Source organism: Sinohyriopsis cumingii, chromosome 6, assembly GCF_028554795.1.
Source record: "Sinohyriopsis cumingii isolate HCF-2022 chromosome 6, ASM2855479v2, whole genome shotgun sequence".
Classification (NCBI taxonomy): Eukaryota; Metazoa; Mollusca; class Bivalvia; order Unionida; family Unionidae; genus Sinohyriopsis; species Sinohyriopsis cumingii.
The window spans coordinates 76,561,294-76,587,137 of NC_142966.1; the positions used below are offsets into that span (position 1 = coordinate 76,561,294).

Below are 25,844 nucleotides of genomic sequence, written 5' to 3' on the forward strand. Positions count from 1 at the left end.
AATTAGTAAGCAAAGTTCTATTTTTATTTTAAAATGATTGGTTGTTGTCAAGGTCATGATGGGGCTTTGGCTTTAAGATGTAAACAACTTTTTTATTTTTATTTCTTAGAGAAAATTATTGGTTTTAGTCAGGGTCATTTTTGATGAACGTGACATAAACACGATCACGTGACCCCCACACTTTGATTTCGCAATTCTAGTTTTTCCATAACTACGCATTTGTTAGTTTTAATAGAAATGTGTAGAGAGAGATTTCTCAGTTTTGGGCTTTATATACTGATGTCAAGTTATTTTGTTGTAGCCAGATCTTGAGCTATAATTTTCTTCAGATCAGTTGGATTTCAAAAGGATTAAATTCTTGATTCTCTGGAAATATTTGAAGAGTGCACATATAGAGTTTTTGGAAAGACACTGTTTACAAATTTAATTTGGATTTCCAACAACGGAGTGCCATTATTTGTATTTCTACAAGGAACTCTAGATAAGCACAGTACTGACTACAGCATACGTCATCGTCATCCATCTTGGATCTTCCATCAGGAATCGAATTTGAAATTATTAGAACATTGATTACTTGGACTTTTGCAATTTAATTCGTGGATTATTTTTAAATTATTTTTGGATTTGATTCTTGAAACCGCAAGTTCTTCTACTTTTTCATTTTTACAGATTTTCCAGGAAAATAAATTATTTGTTAAATTTTAAAAAGCTTGGTTTATTCACTCTTTCTGTGTTACTGTTTATTCGAGCTAAACACGTAACAGTGTATATGTATGTATGTATGTATGTATGTATGTATGTATGTATGTATGTATGTATGTGTGTATGAATGCATGCATGTATGCATGTATGTATGTATGTATGTATGTATGTAGGCAGGTAAGTAGGTAGGTAAGTAGGTATAAATTTCTCAGTCGGTCTATTTATACATATTCGTATATGAGATATACTATGTCACTGGATGGTGATCATATAATTACAAAATATGTTATATTTTAATATTCTTAGAGATTTTTGCAAAAGAGAGAAATTGAATTAGATAAAGATCGTTGAGGACTTTATGAAGTTTTAAGTAAAGGCATATTTTTATTCTTTTTAAATAGGCACAATTTTCGATAGATCCCACAAATCTCAAAAGACGTTTCATTGAGGCAGTGATTTCTACTCTTCCACCTGCATAGGTTCTTCATCGTGGTTTACTACCATCCATTTACTATGGATCAAAAGTCAAAGACCATCGTGGATATCCATGTACCACGCCTAATTATGTTGAAGAAGTTGTAATCTAAAGTCGATATTTAAGGTGTATAAGCTGAAGTAATTATCTATACATGTAAGGTGTAGGAGGAGCTGAGTGACAACACGTACGCATACGAATGGACGCACACACGCACAGATAGTAGCATCCTCTGATAGCATGTTGAGAATCGTGGTTAAGAGATGACAGTCACTTAATCATTTCAACCGGTGATTCGGCATAGTCCTCAAATTATCTACTCGCGTGTCATTAATCTAATCAGCATGTTATTGTCTATATATATATATCACTGTACCTATATATTGATGCAGAATGATACATGATATTTAGAGATAATATACATGTACACCACTTTATATACACATCGTAACAGGTGTGTCATTGTATCTATACGCATTTACTTCCATATCCTGGTGTTTCTTCATTCGTTTGCTCCAATCGAATTCTTGTATACGGACAATATAAATTTCTGTGTGTGATAGGCAACACGTGACAAATTTCCTTTTTCGTGTATTTACAAGGCTACAGTGCACAGATGAGGATGAGTATCTCGGATACAACCAGAATATATGAGAGGGTGTCCCTAATGGAAGACAATATCAGTATTCAGGTAATATATTTGTTTGGTTTTTTTACATATATGCTAGAACTGACTCTTCCAACACACACACACACACACACACACACACACACAACCATTCATCCATCAATCAGGGTCTACAAATGTGTGTGTGCGTGTGTGTGTACATACATGTTTATTTATAAAATGACATCGTGTAGCTAAAGCGCGTCGCCTATTTTTAGTGATAAATGCTAACAAAAAACAAAAAGATAATAAAAGGAAAGGCTTGTTGTCAATTATGTCCTATCATGTTTGGTACCTTTTGACCTTCATTTTTACATTCATGTATTTATTATTTAAGTGAAATGTAGCTACTGAGTAACCATAAATGGTGGATGAAATGGTACTTTTCCCACCTACATGCCTACATACATTCATTGATTTTACCATCCATCCATTCATTAATCTACACATACCTATCATTTTTTAAATTGCTGTATATAAGGCCATATACTAAATATAAGGCCATATACTGAATATAAGGCCATATACTGAATATAAGGCCATATAAGGCCATATACTGAATATAAGGCCATATACTAAATATAAGGCCATATACTGAATATAAGGCCATATACTGAATATAAGGCCCTGTACTGTATATAATGTTATATAATGTATATAAGGCCATATACTATTATTGTAATTTATGTCAGATCCAGGAAGAATCATTGTTAAAAAGGTTTTGAACGTTTGGTCTGGCCTCCCACTTTAATGCTCCGTCCAGTCTCACCTCGCTTTCGAAACTACCACTCAAAGTAACATTGACGGTTTCAAGCTTTATGTAATTCTGGTTATTTCCGGTCAGTTGGTGTTATAGATGAGATAAAGTAACAGATCTTATATTCTTACAGAATTCGCAAGAAGGTGGACTAAACATTTTCAAAACTTCGGTGTTTGTCTCTGGTGTGATAGCCGGTGCCGGAGCCCTTGCCTTGCCAAATGCTCTCAAAGGGACTGGTAAGCTACATGAAAAGAGATAGGTAGACGAGCAGAAAGGTGATGTAGTCGTAACACAACATTAATTCAATAATGAATATTAATAAGTTGTAAAATGAAGAGAAAATGGGACAATAGTTTGCATGTTTAATTTGGGAATACCCACGTTTGTCAGTATATCATTTTTATCTACATTAGACTATCCGATAACAAAACATGATTTTATTATTAGATGCATCAAACATAAGACTTGAAGTCTCCAAAATGAGGAAACTATTAGCAAATATTCTGTGGAAAAGCTAATCTCTCCATTTAAGAATTATTTTTATAACTTTGTTGAGAAAAGTATCTGACCACAAAAAAATGGAGAGGTTACGAATCGAAGTAAAATGTTAAGCAGCTAAGTCGACCATGTGCTGTTACGTAGGCATGGAGTTGTTGCCCCTACAGGTGGTGCTCAAAGTATATGAACACATTCTAAACTGGTTAGTTGATTTAATTAACTATTTATTGGGCACGGCAATAGGCAACTTCCATCTTAATTTGACATCTGAAACTGAAGAAGAAATGTGACAGATCTATTTTTTCTTTAAATATGGACCATCCCACATGATCTTTAACATCAAAATCGCTTCGTGTTTGAATAATTTTGCATCACAAAAGTAAAGAAGACACAAAAGAACATGGCGTTTTATTTTATATCTCAAAAACTACATTGACTTGATCTTTGTTTTTCATATTTTGTTTTTCACTACCCAGAGGGTGGCAGTTCTTTAAACATTGGAAATGGACTTACGACGATAACTCTTATTGAGAACGAGAAGGGGATGTGTTATATGGAAATAAGATACGATCTTTTTTCTTGTAAAAAAGAAGGCAAATTGTATAGTATAGTTGTAGGTATTATAACATTTTTAACAGTAATTTGAGAACGTTTAATTTTTATATCTACAATACGATACGTAAATTACTCCGTCTCCCACCCACCCACCCCCCCCCCCAATCAATATCGACAGTCCGTAACTGAGTACTATTAAAAGAGAGAAAACAATATAAACCGAATTTTTTAAAAAAAGGCATCGCATGAAACGGAGGCTAATAGGTCGATTAAAATAATGAACACTTAAAGATAACCTTACATTCTATACCCATTTCTTCTTTTAGCAAACATGAATAAGGTTTTGCAAGCAGCTCTTCTTATTGTCCTTTCTTTGACTACGATGATGACGCAAAGAATGTTTAACTCTGATTGGAGAGTGGATACAATTATATGTTAACTTTTTGCCATTTCGTACGTTGCCAATAGAATAAAAATACATTTTACTTTGCCAGTCTTAAATCAACACGTGCATGGAAGGTTGAAATACAGCATTATAATCAATTATTATTAAATATCAAACTGGTTTTGCAAGAAATCACATTTAGAACAACAGCAAAGCAAAGATCGCGATTGAAACCTAACACAAGCTACTATGCGCCCGATTTTGCCTTATTATAAGTTTGTTTGGTTTATTTTTTCAGTCAATTTAGTTTAAATTCTAATAATGAAAGAAATATATTTACAGCCAGGTATCACAAATTGTTTATAATTTATGCATTTTCATGGTATATTGCAGGTGAAATTGGAATTCTGTTGATGTTTTGCGCATGCCTCGTATCCTCATACACTGGGATTATTCTGGGGCGAACCTGGTTGATAATTTTAGAAAGATACCCCCAACATAGAGAAGCACGCGTCCGATATCCCTATCCTTTAATTGGAGAAATTACATTCGGAAGACTAGGAAGGTAAATCTTGGTCTATTTAACTTTGATTGTCCAACAATGTCTAACCTAATTTCCTACTCCCAAAGAAATTCATTGCAACGGCGAATGATCATGGCGACATAATGACGATCACAGACAGTAGACAGGCAGACATAGAATCCGTTATCTTATAGCACAGCTAACCGAGCAAAGAATGTCAGGTTTCGAAATGGAGTTATTTAGTCGCATAATTACACAGGTTATAAAGGTTATGTTGTGTTGTGTTATGTTGTTTTGCTGTGTGTTGTATTGTTGCTTTTTAGTCCTATTTCATGCCACTAGTAATTTTCTGACTTTCAATGTCCACGTCTGACCAACAAAAGCACTAAATACATTTTATTTAGTTTTTCCAATAAATAATACTGAAAAATCGTACGATTTAATCAAAGGAGGTATGCTATCTCTCATCAACGGTATCTTAAACGCCAAGTTTGTAAACCGGGCGTTTGGACCAGAAACGTAAGGGAAAGTATAAATGTGCAGAATCCTGCACCACCCAACCAGTTTAAATGTATCAATACATGATTAGTGTTCATATATACTATCTATATTTATTTTAAAATATAGCCTGAAGGAAATAACTGTACACAGAGGACCACTGTGTCTCCTGTAAATTAAAATGAGAGACAACAAATATATTAAAAAGCTTATCATGCATAATGTTGCATGTTCTGACGTCCAGCCTGTAGAACTGACATGCAATCCTCCATGTCACCCAAGTCAATCGTGCAAGGATGGATTTCCTTCCCAAAAGTTAAAGAAAACTATACCACAGCAGACTGGCAAGCCTGAACAATAAATGGTGTTTGCAAAATTACATCTGGTACAGAGCATAGCTGATCAGGAAATAACAGGTAATGGTAATTTGATTTAATTACGAGGACTACAATAAGATGCAATTGACGTATTAAACAGTAACACAGAAAGAGTGAAAATAACAAGCTTTTTAAAATTTAACAAATAATTTATTTTCCTGGAAAAATTCTGTAAAAATGAAAAAAGGAGAAGAACGTACTTTTTCAAGAATCAAATCCAAAAATAATCTAAGAATAATCCACGAATTATTTTGCAAAAGTCCTAGTAACAAATGTTCTAATAATTTCAAGTTCGAATCCTGATGGAAAATCCAAGATGGATGACGATGACTTTAGCTGTGGTCAGTACTGTGCTTATCTACAGTTCCTCGTAGAAATACAAATAATGGCAATCCAGTGATGGAAATCCAAATTAAATTTGTAAGCAATGTCTTTCCAAAATTTCTGTGTGAGCACTCCTCAAAATATTTCCAGAGAAAAAAGAATTAATCCTTTTGAAATCCAACTGATCTGAAGAAAATTATAGCTCAAAATCTGGCTACAACAAACTAACTTGACATCAGTGTAAAAAGCCCCAAACTGAAAGATCTCTCTCTAAAACAAAGGTTATATTGTATTATAAGACGCAGTTTCAAAATTCCCCCAAGTTGCGAAATTAGAAGGGGGGTCACGTGATCATGTTTATATTACGTGCACAGAATATGGCCTTGATTAGACCAATAACGTTAGCTAAGAAATAAAAAAATAATAAATGTTGTTTACATCTTAAACCCAAAGCCCCACCATGGCCTTGACAACAACCAATCATTTTAAAATAAAAATAGAACTTTGTTTACTAATTTTGAATCAAGGTCAGCATCCAGGCCAACACCTGGTGTTTATGAAAAGAATGGTTCAGGTCAACCAATTGTCTGGAAAAATATCATCTCCAGTGAATACGTTAACATTATAATAGCATAAAATAGAATAAAAAATTTAAAACTGACAATTAAATTCAAATAAATATGAATTAAATCAGATCGACGTAACAGTATATTGGCTTAATTAGTGTACTGATCCATGTAAGGAAAATTAAGTGTTTCTCGTTTTAGCATAGCTCTGTATACATGTAATTCAGGTAGACTATTATGAAAAGCCATAATGCTTATGTGCTAAACATCTTTACAACATGCAATAATTTCGGGAGATGTATCCTTGCAATGTAATATATTACTTGGCAGATTTGGTCACACAGACAAACTATGACCGAAACTAAAATCTGAATAGCTTCAAAATTATTTATTTAAAATAACTTCTAACAAAAGTTAAAATCAGTCTATACCAATAACATCTGGACACTGTTCGAGTTATTCCTAAATTTATGTTGTAATTGTTTTGAACTTTCATAATATTTTATGCGAGAAGTACACCAAGATCTACTATCTTCTTCATACCGCTCCGGTAGCATTAATTAATTCAACAACGATTTTAAAAGTCATTAATTTTAGGTTGATTAATAATGATTTAGATAAAGAGATGGAAGATAAAAGATGTGTTAGAAAACAGTATAAGAAAGGATGCAAGCTTTTTCATCTGTTTAGATGGATTGAGGTTAGAATGATACTTTCCTGCACCCTTATCATGGTTTGTAGCTAAAACATTTGAAGACAAGCTAAGGTGCAACCAACTATTAAACACGATGAGATAGTAACTTTTGCCATATATAAGTTGAATAGTGTCGATGATGTGGTGAGTACGGCGATAAATGATCATGAATTCAATCATGAGGAATATGTTGTTGTTGTTGTTGCTGCTGCTGTTGTGTTTAACTCCATTTTTCAGCACAAGAATGTTATACATGGCGGCCAATATCAATCATGGAGGAAGGACCCGGGAAAACCCCGAAAAGAACCACCGACCCACGAGAAGCTACTGGTAAGCTTTCTCACATACCCACATCGAACCCATTTATTTATTATTTTTGCTGCGTTTTTTGTTTATCTTTGAGGGGTGTGGATTGTTTAGAGGGGCGTTGGGTTGTAAGGTGTTAATCTCATTTTTTTATAAAAATAATTTGTCGAATATTGCGCTTGTAGTTGCCCAGCATGAATCTTTTCTATAATACAAATCTGTAATAAAAAATTTGTCATAAGCGTATGTATAATTCAAGCCAGTATATGGAAATCAAAAGAATGGCAACGTCAGCAAACGTAGTCAAGGTGAAAACTTGGATTTAATATAAATACCAATTATTAAGACATTGAAGCAGTAGGACTTGTAATGCATATGTGGAACAAGATGAAAAAGATAACCTTTTTTATTATACTGCTGACAAGTTGCAGAACCCTATCCCATCAAAGTGCTTAGTACTTATCCGTCATATCTGGGTCCAGTGCTGCAGTCTTGGCCAAGTGTAAAAGTGCGATATATAAATTCGATAAATGTAACATCTTCTATCGTTTTCATATTATCATTCAAATTTGCAATATATTAATTTACAAGATGATTTCATCTAATCGTGCTTTCATTAACGTTGATTTCGTTTTTATTCTCATTGTTTTTCATTATTCTGCAACCCTGTCAGCGTATTAGTAGTAGTAGTAGTATTAACAATTATATTCTTGTTCAAGTCGCCAACGTTTGTGTTCAAATCATTTAGTACCTTACTGTTTTGTGTCATTTTGTTGGATATATTTATTCAAGTCTCTCTGGAATTATTCCGGTCGATATTGGAGACTTCCATAAGCTTCCAGTTAATTATTCTTTTTCCCAAGTCGTTTTTTAAAGAAACTATCTCTGAGTCTATCCTATGTTTGATCGGATGCATATAATGTTTTTGTTAAGTAAATGATATTCTATTTCTCTATTTGCAACACTTGCATAGCTGTAGAATCTCTGTCTGAACTATTAAATCATCTCATCAAACTGTTTTTGTACATCTATAATATTTTGTTAGCTCTTTTAATACCACTTAACAGTGTTATCATTCAGAGCCCTGTGCATTTGATTATTAACACGTCTTTGTACGGAGTGACTATTACATGTATAACTTGTTTGTTTGGGATGTAAAATTCTGATAATGCCCATATTGCTGAGATTGCTTGTGCCCGTACAACTGCTATCTAATCCGTAGAGATAAGCACTTAATACCTCATAAAGATATCGCACATGTACTCAACACTTACTTCGTCATTTTACCTGAGTAACATACGTCTTTGGCATGCAGTGAATATATATTCCTTTTCTTATGTCGCTTGTTTAGGCTCAAATAAACAGTAACACCAGAAAGAGTGAAAACAACAAGCTTTGAAAAATGCAATAATTTATTTCCATGCAAAAGTTCTGTAAAAATGAAAAAAAAAATGAACTTACGGTTTTATAGAATCAAATCCAAAAATAATCCGAGAATTATCCAAGAATAAAAATTTTGAAGTCCTAATAACAAAAGGTTCTACTGATTTCACGTTCGAATCCCAACGAAGAATCCAAGATAGAAGACGATGACGTATGCTGCAATATGTAGTGTTGAAGTCTACAGTTGCTTGTAGAAACAAGAAATATCAATCCGGTTTCTGATAGCTGAATACATTTTTATGAAAACACTGTCCTTGTTCCACAATATTACATGAGCACACGTATTTTCCTGAAAAATAACAGAATTAATCCTTTTGAATTCAAGTAATTTAAAATAACTCCAAACCATGTAATTTGAAATAACTCCAAACAGCACAACATACAACTAACAGTTTAACAGCCCAACTTCTACTGATTATTCTCCAAAACATGAGTTATATGGGCTTTCTAAAACGTACACAATGGTCACGTGATCATCTTCTGGACGTTCATAGAAGCAAATATTTGTTACAGATCACGTTTACTCAGTGTGACCCTGACGAAAACCAATCATTTTTACTCTAAGAAATAAAAACATAAAAATGGTTTATATCTTCAAGACAAAGTCCCATAATGACCTTGGAGACAACCAATCATTTTAAAATAAAATAGAACTTGTTTACGAAGGTTGCTACAAATTCTGAAACAAGGTCAGGATTTAGATCAACACCTGGTGTTTATAAACTAACAGTCAAGGTCAAGTTATTTTCTAAAATTGTATCATCTCTAGTGAATAAATTTACATTACAATATCATGTAATGAAAAATAAAAAAAGTAAAACTGACAAACAATTAAATTTAAATAAATATATATTAAATCAGATATAATTAAATCAAATATACATAACACTTTTCTGTCTTCATCTTCCGATATTCAGTCTATTAATATCAGCCCCATGCAAGAGATCTCTTAATTTATTAAACACCTTTTTGCGTTAAACGTTAGTCGTCGATAGACAACTCATGTGTTAGTGGAATTCTGCAGAATATTCACTAAATAAAAATTGTATCCATTATAAGTCCATGACCTATAATGTTGTCTATTGTGATATTGATGAAGAAAACTTTAATGACTAGTTAAATAACTTCTATAGTATCCATGGTTACCTATAGACGACTTTAAGTACTGTTTTTCTTTTCAAAATAATGCTGTACGTAGCGGTAAAAGCATGAATATACTATTGCACGATCTGTTGCGTTTAGGATGATTTCCCTTTAAGTCCACATCTCATTATTTATCAAGCAAAAACGATGAAGCATCTCCGGAAATGTTTATATTTTGACAAAGTATTGTGGTGTTGTTCCTTTGAGGTGTTGTTTTATATTTGGTATTGTTCTTTTGGTGTGTTGATTTGTTGTAGTGTTCTTCTTTTGTGTGTTGTTTTGTTGTAATGTTGTTCCTTAGATGTGTTGATGTGTATCGTGTAATGGCTTGCTTTATATAGGATTTATTACCTCACTGATGTAAAGTGAAACAACTTTACTTTTTGACCAATATACACAAAACAACAACATCACGGCCTATGAAATAATAAATGTTCTGTTTGAATTAAATGTTTTGCTTCATTTCTTTCATTTAATGTTCTTTCAAAATCTAGTAATTTTTCAGATTTTTGCTATTCTTTTTGTCAAACGTTCAGCTTCTTCTTTTTTCTAAATTCCTTTCAACCTTTCCCCTGTTGTCTGCCAAGTCCATGTGTACAATATTCTTTTGGTTTGTGTCAAGTAACCTTTACAGGTTCTTTGCTAACTTTGTTTTAACTTTCATTTTTTGTTAACTATCTTATATATAATTGCCAACGAAATCTAGAAAGTTTACGATATTTGATTTCAAGATGTTGAAAACGTTACTTGTAAGCTATCTTTCAATTTTACTAACAAGTTATGAAAACTACATTTTAAATATAATTGTTGAAAGAAAAACAATCTAAACAAAGCTATGTACTGTATGTATTAGATACAAAAATAACTGCGTTTCAATCGCAAAAAAATAATATATAATGTTAACCATTTACAATCAACATACTAAACCGTATAGTAAAAAGTGATAGAATAAACTAAAATAAAATTCAAGAAAGTGAGCTTTAAATGATGGATAGACGAATCTGGACAGCTCTGTAACGGATACATGAATAAGTACACGAACAAAGGTAAGGCAATGATGATATCTTTTCTCTAAGATACAAAATTAAATCAGATACCACATTGAAAACCGCTGTATCCCATATATGGACGAGGCCAAACTCCACAAAACCTGAATGCATGAGGGTTATTTAGGCATAGATCATTCAGTTTGTATTATATGATCTAACTGGTCTTGAAAAAGAGAGAAATTGTTTCACTGGTTAGTCACTGCATAAAGAGAGCCAGTGAAAATAGGTCAAACGATGATAGCATGTCTTCCAGAGAAGAGATAAGGAGCGCGTTAAAAACGGCACATAATTTAAACTTACAAACTTAATCACTCAGGGGATTCTGAACAATATTAATTAGTCTGCTCTATCTCTTCATTGTCTAATATACTTTTCCTATAAGATTTCAACACAGGAAAACAGCTGCATTGCAACTATTTGTAACCATTGTAGTTAAAGGTACTAAATGCATCGACAGCAGAAAGCAGCCAGCACAAGTTGCATTTATATTTTCAAACATTTTCAGAATTTCAGATTCATTCTATTAATATGATGTCATTTTGAAACCGACTCCATTGATGTATTTTGTTTAAAGTTACTTACCTATGCAGACTAAGATCGACAAATCCATTCATATGATTTTATATCATGTAGTCATCTTTCATCTCATTTTCTTTACTTCTAATTTATCGATTATAAGAAATGATTCACTGTATAAATTTAGCAATGATTTTTTATTTAAGAGCTATGCGTTATAAACATTTAACCTCTTCTTCATTTATTTCTGGTCCATTGTTTACAAATCCTTCTCAGTTCCAATCTTACTTGTTATCTCATTCTATCTCAGACTATATTCGGTTTACAAGAACTTTGCTGAATTCTGTTTGTACAGTTCGTTTTCTCCAAAAGAATGCTATTTCTACCTTTGTCTTCAATAAATTCCTTTTTTTTTTTTACCTTTTGACCCATGCTGTTTGTTCGGTTGTTCCTGATTAAATAACGATAAATGTTTATAGTTGTCATACAGCTCCTCACTTTAGTGACGAAACTAAAAACAAAACTTTTTTTTACGTCAGTTGGACTCAGTGAATCTTTATCTTTTCTGACGACAACTTTTACTGGTGTAACACATGGGTTACACCAAGGGTGGTGTTGACTTTGATTATTCGCTTGAAAATCTTTTGCATGAGGAGGAGGATGTAATAGATGAACAAGACCGAACAATAGTTGATGATACGATTTTTAATTAAAGTTCTAAATATTTGGTTGCAACTTTTTCGTTTCTTTCAATAAATATAACGCCATAGAAAAAATAACGTTCTACAAAAGGAGGAGCGGCTGCTAGTGCAGCAAGCCGGACACAAGCAAATGTATCCTTGAGACACAGAATAGGTAAATTAAAATACTCTAAAAACACTTGAAAAGGAGAACAAGTCTGCTACTGATCAAAGAAATTACCGTAAAATCAAGGCTCTCTTAGGGTCCTCTCCGACTGATATCATGGCCGACTTGGTTACAGTCAACCTATGTAATTTTCTCTACCATATCCTACAATGTTGAGGTGGTTTCATCATTTTAAAGATTGTTGCAAATCCATGGAATATGACCTACGTTCAGAAAGACCATTGTCTGCGATTGGTGAATTGAAAGTGGCATCTGATGGCGAGGCTCGATACATAGTAGAAGATATCTCTTTTATCATTGGCATTAATTCGTCAACTGTTTTCAATATACTTAAGAGTCATTTGAAGCTCCGAAAGATGTCTTAGAGGATAGGTCCCAAATTTGGTTGACGGCTGAACAAAAACAGACACTGTATGAAATAGGCAAACACCTATCCGCTAAATATGAAAAGAGACCTTTTCAGCAATTGTCACAGGTGAAGAAAAAAAAACATGACCAGCATTTTTGAACTCGATCGAAGAAAACTAGCAGGGACCACATATCGCTCGACGTAGTCGATCTTAAAAGATAGTTTTATACGTATTACTTTTCGATGCGAAAGATCTGATTGTCTAAGTTCCTGCGGTAGTGGTCCTCGCACATAGATCTATAGACATCAATATACTGCATGACATCGCACCGGCACGTAAATCCACCGTCATCCAGACTTCCTAAAGAACAGTATCTAAATATTGTCACATCCTTCATGCAATCCTGATTTAGTTCCAGTTTATTTCCCCTTCAATCCCTTTATCAAAGATTCGCTGAGAGATGGACGATATGAAAACCGTCAATCAGTTAAAATGCAGTTATCCCCTCTTTGAACAAGATACTAAAGAGTTAATTCAAAATGTATTTTCATAATTATTTACCCAGACTGAGAAAGTGCATAGAACTGCAAGAGGGTGGATACTGTAATGGGATCCATTTACGCACTGTTAACTGGATACTGTAATGGGATCCATTTACGCACTGTTAACTAGCACAGTAATTTTGTTGTACGGAGCACTAATGTTCACAACTTTTTAAATACCGCTCGTGTTGTTGAGCATTGGTCATGATATCGCAATCTGAGTTGCAACATTGATTCTTAAAATTGATAGTTTCATTAACCTTGTTAACAGCGTATGTTGCTGTCAAAACGGGCTGTGTAAAATATGGTATATTTGGTACCTTTGGTTTATTTGTTGGCATCCACACGGCCGAGTTTGGCTGATCTCGCCAAAATTTAGTAATACACTATCAATTTTACGGCATAGCTATTTTTAAAAAAAAAATGCTTGATCATTTGTAAGTGCCAATTTGTTAAACAGTATATTAAATTTGTTTTCCGTTAAATACTTGCGCGATATCCTTATTAATTGGTGTAATGAGTACAGTTGCAGGAAAATGGGATTTTGTTGCACCATGTTCAAAATCTTAAATTCATTTACATATACGCATTATCTCTTGATATCGACATTGTGGCTCTCAATTTAAACTTTTGATCTAAATAAATTGCGTCTCTGACAACTACTGAATTTAATGCTATAGCGTTGTGCCATATTGTAAGATGTGCGAAAAAAATCTAAATTAATGTTCTGAATGTAAGTGTCAAAGATTACACAAAATACATACTATGGACCAGGGACTTTGGGGTATGTTAGTTGTTTATTTTTTTTATTTGAGTGGTTATGCATGCTAATGTAAAAGTTGTTGTTGTTGTTGTAGGGTTTAACGCCATTTTTCAGCACAAGGCTATACATGGCAACCAGTATAAATGGTGGAGGAAGAAACCGGGAAAACACCTGAAAGAACCACCGAGAAGCTATTGGCAAGCTTTCTCACATACCCACATTGGCCGAAGCTGAGACTCGAACCCACGCAGACAGAGGTGAGATGGCAATGATCCGTTACGGTGAGCGCTTTTGACCACTCGGCCACTTGGGGTCCCAATGTAAAAGTAATAGACGTTGTATAATATAGTAATAGGGCTTGGGGGTACTTTTACTTTAAGAAAAAATAGATTGTACAGAAATGTTCTTGTATAGGGATAATGGATTTAAATTGGAAATATGAATGTCTTGCTTAAACGGGTTGGGTGGTCCAATATCGACACATTTATAATGCAGCAATGAAGCATATGAATGGTCAGACGACAGCTGGGAAAGAGGTCAAACATGTCTCATGAACGATATCGAAATACCAAGTTCTGTAAACCAGCCGATTGTACTTGACACGGTATGTGGTACATTATAAGCACTGGTCAAATAGAGAGATCTTAATTATATATTACTAAACAAGCTGTTAAAATGTATATCTATGAAGGATCTGATACCTTTTAAAGTGTATCTTAGATCTTGTAACTCTTCCTATGTCACTGCTAAGATTTCTTAAAATGAGGCTCCTGTTACTACTACTCTTACTTCCACTACTACTACTACTGCTGCTGCTGCTGTTACTACTACTACAAACATTGCAGTAGCTCTAATATTACTATTTTCAGTGACCATGGTATTGATTTTTCTTCTTCTACTGCTTCTCATTATTATAATTTATTATTATTATTATTATTATTATTATTATTATAAGTATCATTGCAATTAATGTAGTTGCTGTTTTTATTAGTATTATCAACATGATCATCAAATTCATCATCAAATTCATCATTATCATCATCATCATCATTATTAGTAGTAGTAGTAGTATTGTTATTATTAGTATTGTTATTATCATTATTATTATTATGATTATTATTATTATTATTATTATTATTATTATTATTATTATTTAACTAGGCACTTGGTATCCTTTGCTATTAACTTTACCTTGTTTGGAGCGGCGGTAGTGTACTTGGTAGTTTCAGCGGAAAATATCCACAGTTTGGTGCGGGAGCTACACGGGGACATCCACGCCTGCTACTGGGCCCTCATCCTGGGAGGGGTACTCGCACCCTTCACCCTCTTCAACACACCAAAAGATTTCTGGTAAGATATTAACTTCAAAAAGGTAGGATTGACTGCTTAGGTGGCCCAAGTGGTTAGAGCGTCCGCCTCGGATGCGGGAGGTCGTGGGTTCGAACCCCGGCCGAGTCATACCAAAGACTTATACAAATGGTACTAGCAGTTGCCTCGCTTGGCGCTCAGCATTAAGAGGTTAGTGTTAGGACTGGTCGGCCTGGTGTCAGGATAATGTGACTGGGTGGGACATCATGCTACATGTCTGCGGCATGATGTCCCAGTGCTAGACATCACTATAAACTGTCACACTGCAGACATCGTAGCGATATGACTGAAATATTGTTACAGCTACATTAACAATACAAATCCCACACACACTGATTGTTATGCATCTTTAATTTCCTGGTTTCTGAAGTTCCCTCATGAGCAAGCCCAATGAATTTTAACGTAACATTCAGAAACGTGCAAGGTTGAAGTATGGGTGTCATTTTAGGTATAGGTATGCCAAAATAAAAGTTTCGTCGAACGTGGCACATTTGTAAAATTCTTATTTATGAATGTATCTTCGAAACGCATGGATACATTTCTATATCATATTCAACTGCGAATCGTTTACAAATCCGATCAATTTCAATGTTCTCTTTGTAATCATCCACAAGCCATAACCGAATCAAAAATGATCATGTCTTTTTTTTTTTCTGTCCTTTTCGTATTGGTATATATTACATACGGGGTGGGGGGTGGGGCTTGCTTTTGTTTCTTGTAATTGATACCTACTATTAATGCTTGCTCTCCGTGGAAAGTATATGACTACAAACGATAAGACAGAAGTGACCCTCATTTAAATAAAGAGGAAAAGTTCACGATCATTTTCTCTCATCTAGCATTTCATCATTATCATCTTCATTGATTGCACCCAGTGTACTAAGAATGAAACAACAAACCTTAGAAAAAGTAAATCAAAATATGGTAGCCGTTTTATAATTCATTGGCACTACAGTATACAGATTTCATTAAGTTCGTATGGTTATATACCATATAAACAATTTTTGTATAATTGTACAACGCCTCTTTCTTTTTTGGCTAGTTAAGGGACTTTTGAGCATTTCATTTTATTATTTTATTTTCTTAAATCATCTGAATATACAACATACATAAAACAATGAATTTATTTTAGTATATATTTTGTAACGTGATATTGAAATGTATCAGTGGGAAAAAATGATATCGTCACAGATACGATATCACTTTGGAACTTACTTTCCTTTCCTGCTCAGATAATAAATCTGTCCTAATTTATGCCATTCAGATATTTATTTCCATAACTATGCATATTCCAATCTTCTTGTTCTCTCTCTCTCTCTCTCTCTCTCTCTCTCTCTCTCTCTCTCAGGATGAACATATCTTAAAATCTCAAGAATGTAGACCCTCTAGTATACATTTGGTTAATCAATAAGAGACGGCATCAAAAACTGCCTATAAATGATTTTCAAAGAACACAAAGTAGTATTCAGGTATTAACTCCATTAGTTTAGTTTTCCACGTGAACTGTTGCTATTTATTCTGTACCGTATCGTATGCCCTTCACACTTGACAGCAGACACATTTGAAGGGGGGGAAATCTCTTGATTAGAAATAGTAATACACTTGTTTAAGTATTGATTCTAACTCTCAGCACAGTCATCGTCCAACAACAATGGGGAAATCAGGCATTGATGAATGCTGACTGCAACCCGAAATTAAGTGATAATCCAACTTTGAGTTCAACTAGATTGAAAGCTTACCAGAGCCAAATATTAGTTTTTGAGCGTAGAAATAAACAAAATAAAGAAACAAATAAACTCACAAAACTTAAAATCATGATAATAGTTTGTTTAAAGATTATACGTTTTGAAATCTTTCAGATACGACCGATCTGTGATGATTGTACAATACCACCAACCCAACAATGTTTACTGTATCAATCCGTGAGAGAAGAAATCTGTTTTAAAAAAATAAAAACTATATTCATTATAGTTTGGAAACGGTCATTAATTTGACAATATACACATTATGGGTATTTTATGCACAAATTACGTTTGTAGAAGGTCGCTGTCCTAGAATTATTGTAAAATATTAACTTGATTATATTGATGCAGCTGTGAATCACACTGACAATTGAGAGAAAAAATCTATACGAATCGTCGGAGTTTGACTTTTATAAATGTATAGTTAAAAGAAAATTTAAGTTTTTCAGTAGCTATAAGGATGTATTTCAATCGTGAAGTGGACACATTTTCTATTATCACTCGTGGCTTTACCACTCGTGACAATACAATGTTTCCCACTTCACTCGTAAAATATTTCCTATATGTACTCTAACAACGTAGATATCCTCTATATATCAATTCTAATACGAAATAGGTTATCATATAAAGAAAGGTGCATATTTTCTTGCATTTCTGTTCAAGTAAATGTTATGTCACTGCTGCTGCTGCCAGAACCACTATTGTCTTAAAGCATACCCCTCAAATAGATCCTTTAAATTCTCCCGTTTATGCACTCTAGGTTGTTGGCTTTAGGAGCAACTGCAACTACTGGAATCGCATCCATCATTCTTCTGGCGAACATCATTATCGACAAACCAGACCATCCCGCTGTAAAGCACACGTCGCCGGATTTCATGTCCTTCTCCACGGCATTTGGCACTATGTGCTTTGGTTTCGGAGGACATCCAAGTTTTCCTACCTTCCAAGAAGACATGCGGGAAAAGAAGAAATTCTGGAAAGCCGTAATTGTCGGATACACAAGTAAATAATCTTTTCGCGCAATTTTTGATGCCATCTTTACTATGCATCAGTGCATGTTTACATCACATGTTTAATGTCATGGTTTGGAGATGTGCGATATAGATGTTATGATTTATGTGTATGACTAAATTTTAAGTCAGCGAGGCCACATTCTTTTTTTTTTTCTCTCGGGTTTTCTTTCTTGCATATATAAAACCAAACACGGCGTTAGGATAACAAGAATTGTAGCTCAAACCGACATCATGTTACTACCCCACCTCATTCTCTTGGACTGATTCACAGTCGATATTCCAGCCAAAACAATATTGCTATAGTGCAAGATTACTGCTTTGTCCAGTTAAGATGATCCAATCGTTGATGCTTTGCTTATGTTCAGCCGACCTCTCTGGTTGATTATGGTTTTCAAATTTTCGATTGTGCGGACCGAAAGTTTAATTAATTTTCATCCTTACATATTAAAATTCAAATGTTTGCAAACAAAACTTTAATATTTTGTCTGATTCTAACTCGTTTTATTTTGACAATCTGTAATGAATTTTGACACCATCTTTTTAAAGGTCAAGGACATGTTTCAAAAGCTACCCTTTAACCAACTTCAGAGCAATTCAAACGTCTGTATCTATTGATAATAATAATAGAAATTACCAGCCATTGGTCTGCTTTTGTGAAGCCCATTCACTTATTCTCAGAATTTGTCATCAAAGTATATCGTTATTGTTGTCATCGTCTCATCATTAATAGACCATGGAATTGAATTTTCCTCTTGTTTTCGGACTATTAAAAATAATAAATCATTGAATTGAATTTTCCTCTTGCTTTCGGACTAATAAAATTACTTGCTAGGTCACTTTATAAATAACGGATAAGTAAGAACTTTTGAGGAATTATTCCACAAGTGTAAGACAGCACTATATTATTATTATATTTATTTACAGTGGTGCTAGTCATGTACGTACCTGTATCTACTACAGCCTACTTCATCTATGGGGATGATATACAAGACAACATTCTTGATACTATATCGAAAGGTCCTATGCAACACGCTATAACAATTCTACTGACTTCGCACTTTTTGTTTGGCTTTGTCATTCTTCTAAATCCGGTAAATCAAGAATTGGAGCATTTGTTCAAAGTTCCAGATGGTGAGTGTGTTCATAACCCATTATTTTCCATCGATTATCCATCCGTAAAATTATTGATTATTTATCGATAAAACACGTTGTTTGTTTTCAGTGAACTATTTCTATTTTTTAAAAACATTTGTTACATGTAAGAAGTATGTATGTATGTATGTATGTATGTATGTATGCATGCATGTATGTATGTATGTATGTATGTATGTATGCATCAGTTTTAAATGGCAGAGTAGAAAAAGTGTGAAGTCATATATTTTTTCTAATATTCAAATAGGTGCACTAAAAAACATCTTTTTCTTAGGCAATTTATTATCCATGGTATTAAAACAACGTGCAAAACTGATTTGTTTTCCATTTCAACATAATATTATATTGATATTTTGTTAACCTTTGTAGAATTTTCTTGGAAAAGAATTCTCAGCAGAACCATGCTAGTTGTCGGAATTGTTTTCGTAGCGGAAACAATTCCGCACTTTGGACTGGTCCTTTCTTTTATTGGAGGATCAACCACTACTCTGCTCGTGTATATTCTGCCACCATTATTTTACCTGAAAATTTGCAGCATGCACCCGGGCCTTGCCGTAAATGGACGGAGTGGGTTAGTTTATTTACCTATCCATTCCAAAGCGTTGCATTTGCTAATCTCGCAAATTTTGAATAAACATAAGGTTCACATTATCTATCTTTTGTTGCTGAATTATTTCGAAAAGACAACCAAACAAACAAACAAAAAACAGCCGATGCTGAGTGTGAAAATAGATTGGATAAAGAAGTCAAAATATAAAAACTAGTATGACGTACCTATGAACATGCAGATGTCCTTACCTTAAATGCAAAACATATGAATTAGTATGACACATTTATGATAAGAGTACTGACATGATTATCGGCATTTATTGAGCACTGATGTACCTGTATGACAGATTATCACATACTTTTGAGTATAATATTAAATGAGCATGACGTACTTATCGGTATATAATGAGCACTGATGTACCTACAGTATTGATCATCACATACTTTTGAGCACACAGTTAAATGAACATGACATGCTTATCGGTATATGATGAGCATTGATGTATCTGTATGACTGATTAATCACATTTGAATATAATATTAAATGATCAAGATATACTTATCGGTAAATATTGAGCATTAATATAACAGTATGATTAATAATTACATACGTTTGAGCATAATATTAAATGAGCATGTCATACTTATCAGTATATAATGAGCATTAATGTAACATTAATTTATAATCAAATACTTCTGAGTATAATATTTAAATGAACGTGATGTACTTATCGGCATATAATGAGCATTAATGTACAGATAATGGCATATTTTGAGTATAATATGAAATGAGCATGACGTACTTATCAGCACGACATATCGTCATATGATGAGCATTAATGTACCTGTATGATTGATAATAAAATATGAGCATATGATTAAATGAGCATGACGTACTTATCGGCACATAATCGGCATATAATGTGCATTGATGTACTTGTATGACTGATAATCACATACTTAATGAGTATAATATTAAATGAGTGTGACAAACTTGTCGGTATATAGTGAGCATATCAAGCATTAAATGGGTACTTAGTAATGAAGTGAAAAATGGCGCAATCAGTCTCTCCACGTAGGACAAAGCTACATATGGTCATATCTTACTGAACAGTTATCCGCCTTGTGTATACATCAAGTGGAAATATGTGGCTTATTTATCACGAACACGAAAAGTTTTGCTTTTATCAGTTGTGAAAGGGTTATTATAAAAGGTTTCGTAAAATACGTTGTCATCATGCATCGACTCAATTTTTTTTATTTTTTTTTTTTTGCCTTTTTTTTTTTTCTTGTTGTTGTTTTGTTGTTGTTTTGTTCTTGTTTTATTTTGTTTTTGTTCAGGGGGTGTATTGTGGGTGGGTGGTCCAATGGCGTCAGCTTTGTCAGTGAAGCACTGGAAATAATTTAAAACTAGTCACTTCCGGCATTAGTTATACAAACCTGTACCATGCTCTATAATTCCTTAATCTAGGGTCTTCCGGGTGTCATCAATCGAGTTAGACGATATTAAAAAAAAGTTATTTTTCTGTCCCGAAGTTCTCTTTTGAATGGATTATAAGACCTTAAGACAGTTATTCTTAACCTATGGGTGGGTTTCTAGTGGGTGGCCGAGATCAGCCTGAATAATTTGAGGCTAACACCACAAACCTAATCTGGGTCGCCGCAAAAATAGATTATGAACCGCTGTCTTAAGGCTCGCTATATGACATTGCATTAATGTCTTCTAGTGTTTACGCAATAAATAAATAAACATTGTCCTGTGACGGAAAGCGTCTAAACGATCGAGGATAAATTAATTTTCAAATATTTATTTTATATTTGCAGGGAACTGCCTCTTCACACCAAGGTCTTAAACATTGAAATACTTCTAGTTGGAATAGCTGCAGGCGTAGCATCAACTTACTCAGGATTGCATAACATCATTTCCGGGAAGTTTACTTCGCCGTGTTACATTAATGTCATAAGCGCTGATTAATGCTTAGAGAACTCGAATAACAAATATGGCAAAGATGATAAAAGAGTATGAATTGTCACCATGATTTTACCCCTCTCTTTTATTATTATTTCAGAATGAAGGACATGGCATTCATTCGCAGATCTCGCACCTCTCACCTGTTTTTCAGAATCAACAGTTCAAGCATTTTTATGTATCCCTTACTCGATGACAGCCCTTTTCATTATTCTGTTTTTTTCCTAACTCCTCAGCGTTGTATGTGATCATTTTAGCAATTTTGCACAAAGACAGTATCATCCCCGAGTAAGTAAATGAAATGTTATTGATAAAAGAATGCCAGTGGTGGCGAAGAAAAAGAGAATAGAATGGGTACATTGACAAGTTTTGCTTCCAAGAAGTGAAGCTACTTTAAGTTGATTCCCATATTTCGACCAAGGATTGGAATTGACAAATATCCAGCTGTAAGGATTCAACCAATACTGTTAGATCTTGCTCAGTCTTTCGAAGGCGTCTTTAGATCCATTCTTTGTGATTTTGTTGAATCGATTGTGAGCCAAGACTAAAGCACATTCCTTGTCTGAATCCTCAACCTATAGTAAACATGAATAACAAAATGATCATGCAATATTTATAGGTTACTGCATTTATATGGGAAAATATGAACGAGTTTTTTGGATGGAATACTGCACGAATTTAGGAGTGCAGTATATCCATCCGACAAAACGAGTTCTTATTTTCCCATACAAATGCAGTAACCTTTTTATTATATGCTTATTTTCTTATTCTACCTAAGGCTTAACTTTATAAACAAAATACACTACAAGAAACAACGTGAATGAATGTATGACGTATTCCAAACTAAATACACAAGCGCAGATTTATCATTACACAACAATATCATTATTAATGCGCACATAACTCAGCCCAAATAGATTTGAACTTAGTCACGCGCTCGACATAACTTTCGAAAGAAAATGGCGTGTCTAGTTAAAATTGAAATTTCCAGTCATATTGTAAATGAGTGCGCATTGCAACAACTTTTCCATTTGATCTGGAATGAATAGATTTTGGTATTTTGTTTTGATTCGGCTGAAGTTTGTGATTTTGGACTGGATTCATCTGTGCAAATTGTACATGAAATACATCGGATTGAAGCGGCGCGGAAGAAGCGTGTTTACATCTGCAAGTGTGTTTGTTCTGTCATTGACTATTTGAAATCATTATGTGAGGAAAATATGAAGTGTTTCATTTGCAATTATCAAAAAGACGCTATTGAATTTAATGTTTATTTCATTTTGAGTACAGTAAGGAAGATGTAATTGTACTTGGAATATAGTCGAAATTACAGTACAATTTCGAAATGTGTAATCAAGCTTGAGAACTCATGACATGGCTCATGTAATTCGGATTTGCAGAACTAAGAAAGTACATTTTGAGGAAATTCTGGATGTAAAACTGTAAGTATATTTTTTCCCATTCTTATTACCAGCTAAAGGAGACAGTTTATGCCTTTATAGCTTGCGTGTTATTTGTAGGTACCAAGCAATTTTATGAAATCTGGTGTCTATCGCAAAATCTGAAACAATGTATCAAAATGTTAACGTGGAATGTAGCAAAACAGTTGGTATGTTGCAGTCCACGAAACATCTGCTTTAGTTCATTCAGAAACAAATTTAATCAACCAAAACGTATTGCGTCTACTATGCGAATGTACAGGATTTTTTTTACAAAGTTGTTCCTAATACACTATTGGGCACACGTGTTCTGCGCGTGGGTGCGATATGAAGGTGTGCAATTTCGTAAAATATTGAACGATTCTGATAATGTAAAGTTAACGGAGAAAGAAAAGAAAAAATGAGCATATAATAAATACCAATTACTGTTTATTATTGTAGTCTTTAATAACGTTTCAGCTCCGAACATTTCATTTTGTTTCTTGCATAGAGATAACTCTTGTTCGTAAATGGTGTGTTCTATATCCTCTTCTATTTCAATTTTATTTGGCAAACGACAGGATTATTTAGTATTATTTGTCCATTTGTATAATAAAAAAATGTCTCCTCCCCCCCCCCCTTAATTTTAGGAAGAAACACCTTTGCATAGATTACTTTTATTTTGAAAGCATATACTTCAACAATATTTAGTTTATGTGCTTCAAATATAACAGAATGTATTAATCCATAGTTTTGATATGGATTTTTACTTTCATATTAGGGTGATGACTATTGGTCTGTGATAGGTGTTTTTGTATCGCTCATTTAACCTTTGTAAAATGTCAACCTAATGTTTTCATACTGACCGAAATATTTTCACTTTCTGTTTATCAGAATTCCGTTAAACCTTTCCGATACAGCTGTTATGTGTCAGATTAGGTTGAAAAAGTCAGTGTTTTCTTCTACCGTTTGCTAAATATAGAAGTAACTGTACTTAATGTCTGACATTTATACTGTAAGAAGTTTATTTCGTTCCAAAATATTCACCTGTTTTGTATGAATTATTAAACGGTAACCTAACTACTGAGATAAAGATTATAATTTTACGTTGATTTCCACTTGCAGAGTTGTATAACAAAGTGGCTTGTTATCAGACCGAATTATAATTTCGCTCCCTGAATATTTTCTTCTTTCAGTGTTTGTCCGTATTGGTCGAGACATTGTCCTTCAATTTTTGTCCGTATTAGTCAAAACAATGTCCACGCGGGCTATTTGAAGTAAATATAGTTTTGCTCACCCCACCCTACCCCGTTTGTTTGTAAACCCCACCCCCACCCCCAACAGATTACGAAAAGCATCGAGGATAAAAAATAAAAGAATGCACACAATTTAGTTAATTTCTAACCTGATTGTCACCCTAGGAATCCAAGTGTCATTGGAATGTTGGTCTGAGTTCAGCTGGGAGAAATGCATATAGTAAAATAATTAGTGGTCTGACCTCGTACGTAATTTTCAGTTTGATTAATAACTAGACTGTGAGGAGTACATCCATTACAAATCCAGGGGATTCAACATTCTCGTGGCAATCGACTGTCTAATTGAGTTACTTCCCCTCAAATGTGACTGTAAACCACAGTGGAGAATGTCACAAGGTCATACTGAACTGAATTTCTGCAGTTGTATTTCCTCCTAAGTGTACGAAAGGGAGTGACCTTGACGTTTTAATACAAGTGCAAACAGATATTACCTTTTAAAAAAAAATATTTTCCTCTTTTAGCTGAACTAACTGGATGCCGCATCGACACCAACACATGCACGGGGCTTGTCCGAATTTCCTCTGACCATTTACCGACCTTTTTAATTAGATATTCTGATATTTATGTTAGGGACATAAATATCTAAAATGGGATGGGGTACGTCAGAGGAAACTCGGACTAGTATGGGTTAATACCCCTAGTGTGCTACTGAGGAAGAGTTTACTGATCTGTAGGGTTTTTCTTACATGTTACTAAGATGGCAGCATTCGTTTTGGAACATGTTTATTGAAAATACATTTTAACAGTGAGTTATGCCACCGTGCCTCAAGCATACATTTAACACGTGAAGAACATTTAAAATAAGGTTAAGCTATTCACTGCAACGTCCACGAATGCGGAAGAAGACACGAAGCAACATGCTTTCCGGGAATATTGGAAATCTCTGCAGATTCAAGTTTGGTCTTGTCTCTGAGTTTAGCATAGTTTATATTTCAAGTACCGCCATCCTAACAAAACGTGCTCTTTGCCTAACTGAAGAACAGAAGAACAAGCTAAATAGTAATAATAATAATAATAATAATAATAATAACAACAACAACAATAATCATCATCATCATCTGCATTTATCCAGGGTGGCATAATTGACAACAATTTTTCTAGCTATTTCATCAACTAATATCCATGGAGACCGTCAGCACATTCATGTTATATGGACAAATAATGGAAGAAATGGAATCATACAATCAAAGACAAAAGTTTGATACGAGGGATGTTGCTTTCATTTTTATGATATATTATAATATATCATAAAGAGGCGCGTTCGTATATTTTATATTCGCCGTATTTTTACCCCTGAGCTCTTACACTGATATG

At 33.9% G+C, this 25,844-nt stretch overlaps 1 protein-coding gene across 2 annotated transcripts; it reads left to right on the forward strand.

The window, feature by feature from the left end:
* Positions 1 to 1,608: 1,608 nt before the first annotated feature.
* On the forward strand, positions 1,609 to 25,546 carry LOC149797253 (uncharacterized). Of its 2 annotated transcripts, XM_089961951.1 has the most exons (8): positions 1,609 to 1,868; positions 2,735 to 2,840; positions 4,436 to 4,607; positions 15,165 to 15,353; positions 17,874 to 18,115; positions 19,051 to 19,257; positions 19,648 to 19,849; positions 21,652 to 25,545. In XM_089961951.1, exons 1-8 carry the CDS (start codon positions 1,794 to 1,796, stop codon positions 21,800 to 21,802), a joined length of 1,344 nt encoding a protein of 447 aa, XP_089818077.1. In that variant the 5' UTR covers positions 1,609 to 1,793; the 3' UTR covers positions 21,803 to 25,545. The 2 variants fall into 2 exon arrangements, with proteins under 2 accessions (XP_089818077.1, XP_089818078.1); XM_089961952.1 differs by lacking the exons at positions 1,609 to 1,868; positions 2,735 to 2,840; positions 4,436 to 4,607 and adding an exon at positions 5,323 to 7,354 and having other exon boundaries at positions 21,652 to 25,546.
* Positions 25,547 to 25,844: the final 298 nt, after the last annotated feature.